Genomic DNA, 4,862 nt, shown 5'->3' on the forward strand with positions numbered 1-4,862 from the left:
GACCAATGGATACAATTATAAAGAAGGATTCTGGGAAGACATAACTTGAGCAGGGTGGGGAACTAGAAGTTGCTATTTAGACAGTTTTTCCATTGATATATGGGGACTACTTTATGAGTTTATTTGGGAACAGACACAGAGAAACCAAGCAATGTTGGAATGTATTTCTGAAAAACACCCAGAGTTTTATTACCATTAATTCAGCAGAAAGTTCATTGCGCTGAAATTATCACTCTGGTTCATTCAGCTCAAACACTCTTCACTGCTCAAACACATAGCTGTGTGCGCCATGGAAATACACGCTGCAGGAAACAGCCTCTGAACCTCACCTCCAAGAAAAATAAAGCAAATTCCGAAACACAAAAGCAAAAATTACAAAATCTGTTTAAATATTTTTGTTGCACTCACTTAGCACAAAAGTTCATATTTTGGGGGCGACTGTAGAGAGCTTTATGGTGTACAGAGGGACTTATGACCTGACATCTCTTAAGGGAACCCATTCTCTTTTGACCTCATCAGCATGACGTGTCCTGTATTATTCTGAGGAAGAATGTGCAGAGAGAGCTCCAAGTCTCTCCACAGAACTCCAGGGCGGTCCTCCTCTGGTTTGCCATATCTGGGTCCTCCACACACTCAGGAGCTTTGGTGGTCATGGTCTCGGTCACTGCTAGGCTAGTGGGGGTGGTCTCTTTTCCCTTGATGTGCTCCCCGGGGGACATCTCTGTTTTTTCCTTCCTGGGCTTTGTGTTCCCAAATAGAGTGGAGCTGACTAGCTTAAGACTGGATTCTGGAAAATCCTTTCTGCACACTCTGGTTTTCACGGCTGTCTTGGAATATCTACAGATGTCTTTCTGCGAGCGCAGATTCCGAGCAATTTGTTTCCAATAGACTCTCTCATCCTTGAGCTTTAGGCACGAGGTTGGATTGCCAGCAAAGACACAGGAAAATTCATGGTCCAATCGAGTGCACTCAACCTTGAGAGAGATGCCCTCCTCCTGCTCAGTCGCAGCCCATCTGCAGTTGGCTTGGTCTTTGGTGACAAACTTGCCTTTGTTCCCAGGCCTGTTTTTCTGCTTAATCTGGGTGTTGCCTAGAGTGTCCTTTTGTTCTGAGACCACTTTGCTGTGAAGTCCATTCTTCACTTTTTTTTCTCCCTCCACCAGGAGCACCTGAGCAGCCAGTAGGAGGAAGGAGAGCAGGGTGAGGCTACGGATCCTCATGGCTGCAACTGGGCGGGCACCTGTTTGACAAAAGGCAGGTGAGTCAGTGGCAGGCAGCAGTTCAGCTATGCAGGACTACACACTGGCCTCCCCCTACCCTGACAGGTACCTGCCTGATTTCAGAGTAGACCAAGAACGCTTCTGGCTCCTGGAGTCACTAGACAAACAGCCTGTCTACTCACATTTCCACTTGACTTGAGTCTTGAGTATCACAAAACTACCACTCTTTGGAGCCTCACGAATTCTCATTTATCATTTACGCACTCATTAACTCCTGCATTTGCTCACTCTTCACTCTTTCATTCACTCATTTAACAAGCATTTACTGAGCACCTACTATATGCCACGCACTAGACTAGGTGTTGAAGAAATCACCATGATTGAGAAAGTCTCAGACTTGAAAGAGCTTAGAGGCCACTCTTTGGCAGAATTTAAATAGCATTGATCAGGGAATCTATCTCATCATCTCTGTCTCTGATCTGAAACAAGTTACTGCTCCAAACTTTCTTTCAGCTCCAAAGCGCTGGATTTCTATCTCCTGACTCCATATGGGCATGGATGCCCGAAATGAGAAAAGACGTGACAGATGCCCAAAATGAGAAAGGACGTGGTAAACGTCATGAAAGGTGATGTTGACCCAGAGTTGAACATGCCTGGGGTTTGGGTGGGGTGGCTGGGTTTGTGGGGGTGGGGGAGCTTTTTTGGGGGAAGTAAGAGTTTAAGGAAAGGTGTAAGGTGTGGTGGTGATCTGATTTGCCTGCACAAAGTGAACCAGGATGGAGACAGGTGAATTTCAACCAGATAGTTCACACTACAAGATCGAAGACAAGGATCATGAGAAATCATTGAATCAATAGGATGAACATCAATGTCACACTGAACTACATGGATCTGATCATGTGTACAATTAAAAACCCATGCTTAACAGGAGAAGAGAAGCCAATTTCTATATGACACCTCCTATATGCTAAGTACTGGTCTAGGGTTTGATTCCCACCTTGCTAAATCCACGCAAGAGCCCTTCCAGTTAGCTATTAATATGTCATCCCGGGTGACAGCTCTGACTCTTAAGGCTCAGACAGGTAAATAAATTGCTCAGGATCTCATAGTGGGCAAGTTCAAAGCTGGTATGGGTAGCCAGATCAATCTCCTTATTCCTTTCTGTCACCCCTGATTGATCCCTTTTTGCTTTTCACATTTACTCTGCCCTTTAAAAACATTGCCAAAGAATAAGAAAAACAACTATGAATGATGACAATTTAGTTTGTTATAACACATAATGATAAGATGATTTGTATTATTTGTGCTCCATTTAAAACAAAGCACAGAATTTTTATAAAAAGAGGCAGGCCCAGGAAATGGTCCTGATCTGATTTCTACCCTAGAAGTTGGCCATCTTCTAGGGTTAAGGAGGAGAAAGACAATCACAAAAGGGCAGAGAACAGCAATAAATGGTGAAGAGGAGATGAGATATGCCAGAAAAACACCCAGTCATTTCTCACGGACGTGGGGCTCAGCCCCCACCTGCCCATGATGGAATGCAGGCCCAAGGAACTCCAGGCCCTTGGTGGAGTGATAAGTGGTGGCAGGTAATAAAGCTGTTAAAGGAGCAAGGCTTTTACCTTGTTCTGAGCACACCGATCCAGTGCAATCCCAGGAGGTAGGAGTGAATTGCAGGCTGCAGCTGTCTCAGGTGGAGTGCAAGGAGGGTGGACTATTCAACAGGAGGCAGGCTGACTGGGTTTTTACAACACTCACTGGGTTTTTATAACACTATGGCACCTTACTCACAGCTCCTCCCAGTCACGCCCCTCCAAGGGAGCCAGTTCCTGCAGGGAAAGTGCTGGATGTAATCCAGTGAAAAGGGGGGGTTACCTGCATGCCATTAAACGCTTCCTCTAGGCCCTTCCCTGTCCACCCTGTGGCCAGGATAGGAGGACAACTCAGCCTTGCAATGACCCTCCTTGATGGGGAGAGGACCCCAGCAGTGATGTCTATGGAGAAGTAAAATAACAATAATGACATGATCTGAGCTGCCAAACTACTGAGCCCATTTTACCTGATTTCTCCTTTTCCCTCATCACATCCGCTCTAGTAGGGAATGCAATGATTCTTCCTCTTTTACAAAACCAGGAATTGGTTCTGGAGATATGCAATAGCTTGTCCAAGTTCACAGAGGCAGGAAAAGGAAGATCTCAAAATTAAATGTGAGATTCTCTACATCCATGGTCTGATCTCTTCCTGCCTGCCACTCTCAATAAATATTTGTTGAATGGGTGACTGAAGTTACCGAAGCTTTCTTAGTGTCTGAGTTCCTTTTTCCATCTGAAGTTACCACATAAGCAGAGGATTCCCTAATTCTAGAAGTAGGGAAATTCCCTGATTCTACGAGGCTCCAAGAGGCTGGTAAAGAGGGAATTTTTAATATAAGATTACTGTTGAAAATATTTACCTTCAGGTCTCATTCGGAGAGCTTAGGCTGCCCTGCCTGCTACAGGCACAGTCTCACACCGGAATGACCCCGGTGGAATCCTGGCCACAGCATGTGTTTAGCTGAGTGCTATGCCCTAACCACTGAGCCTCTGCCATCATCCATTTGCAGTGTGCTGACAATAACAACATCTCCTTTAGAGCTGTGTACTAAATTTTTACTGGGCTAAGCTGTTAACATAAAGTGGAGCAGAATCGTTTTGCCTCATAATAAGGTCTTCAGTTGTATTCTTTGAAAACAGACATTTATTATTTACATATGAAGCATTTAAAAAGAAACTCACTTCTACAGGGAAGATGTGGCCCTCATTATATGTTATCACCTCACCTTTCATAGACTTTTCAGAACAAGAAATTGTTCACCTTTCCTTAATTCAGCCATAAGAAAACTATTGTTTAAGTGTGATATTAACTGGCAACTGACTTTTGGGTTTGAGATAAGGCAATAGGGAGTGATGGGGACTGCGGCAAACTAGAGAGTCTCTGCCTCTGTAGAGGTCAACACTCATCGCCAATGGACTGAAAAAATGCAGGGATTAGGTTCAGTATTGTCACACTTGCTGATTTTTAAAGTGACGTCCCGAAATCCAGATGTGTTTATATGAAATTGGTTGACACCTAATTAAAATTTTCTAAAAATAAAGTTGTAGCTCAACGATATGCAGGCCAAAACTTGTAACTGTGTTTGGATTTTATGAACGATCCACCTGTTTGAGAATTCCATGGTCATAGCTATAGACGTTGACTGATTCACTCAGAGGCTCAGTCTCTGCATGAATGTGTCAGAAGCAGCCCTTTCTGAAGCTGTGTGCCTCTCTCCTAAAATTGCCTCACCCAAGTGTCCATCCTCACTATCCTCACAAACACCCCACTGAGGCCCTGACCTCCATGAACGGGCTCTCTCATGCAGTATTTTGGAGGATTATTTGGACATAGGCAAGGCAAAGCTGCTTTGCTCAACAATGGGAGTCTCCTACCAAATGGAAAATTCTACTTGATCCTTGGGAGGCAGGCAGATTCTTTGGAGGCAGATTGCAGTTGGAACACAAAACATATTTACAAGGAAACATGCGGGCTCCGGGGTCTTTCTGGGAAGTGCTTCTCCGAGCTTTGCCAGGTGACACTGCACCCTCCCCACTGGCTCCTTGGGGC

General features: G+C 44.7%; 1 protein-coding gene across 1 annotated transcript; it reads right to left on the minus strand.

Moving 5' to 3' along the window:
- Nucleotides 1-505: 505 nt before the first annotated feature.
- Nucleotides 506-2,995, minus strand: FGFBP1 (fibroblast growth factor binding protein 1). Its single transcript, NM_001194145.3, is given in 2 exon segments — nt 506-1,240; nt 2,843-2,995. A coding segment is annotated over 1 exon segment (705 nt). The 5' UTR covers nt 1,221-1,240; nt 2,843-2,995; the 3' UTR covers nt 506-515.
- Between the last annotated feature and the right edge of the window lie 1,867 nt (nt 2,996-4,862).

This window comes from Macaca mulatta, chromosome 5 (genome assembly GCF_049350105.2).
Source record: "Macaca mulatta isolate MMU2019108-1 chromosome 5, T2T-MMU8v2.0, whole genome shotgun sequence".
Lineage (NCBI taxonomy): Eukaryota > Metazoa > Chordata > Mammalia > Primates > Cercopithecidae > Macaca > Macaca mulatta.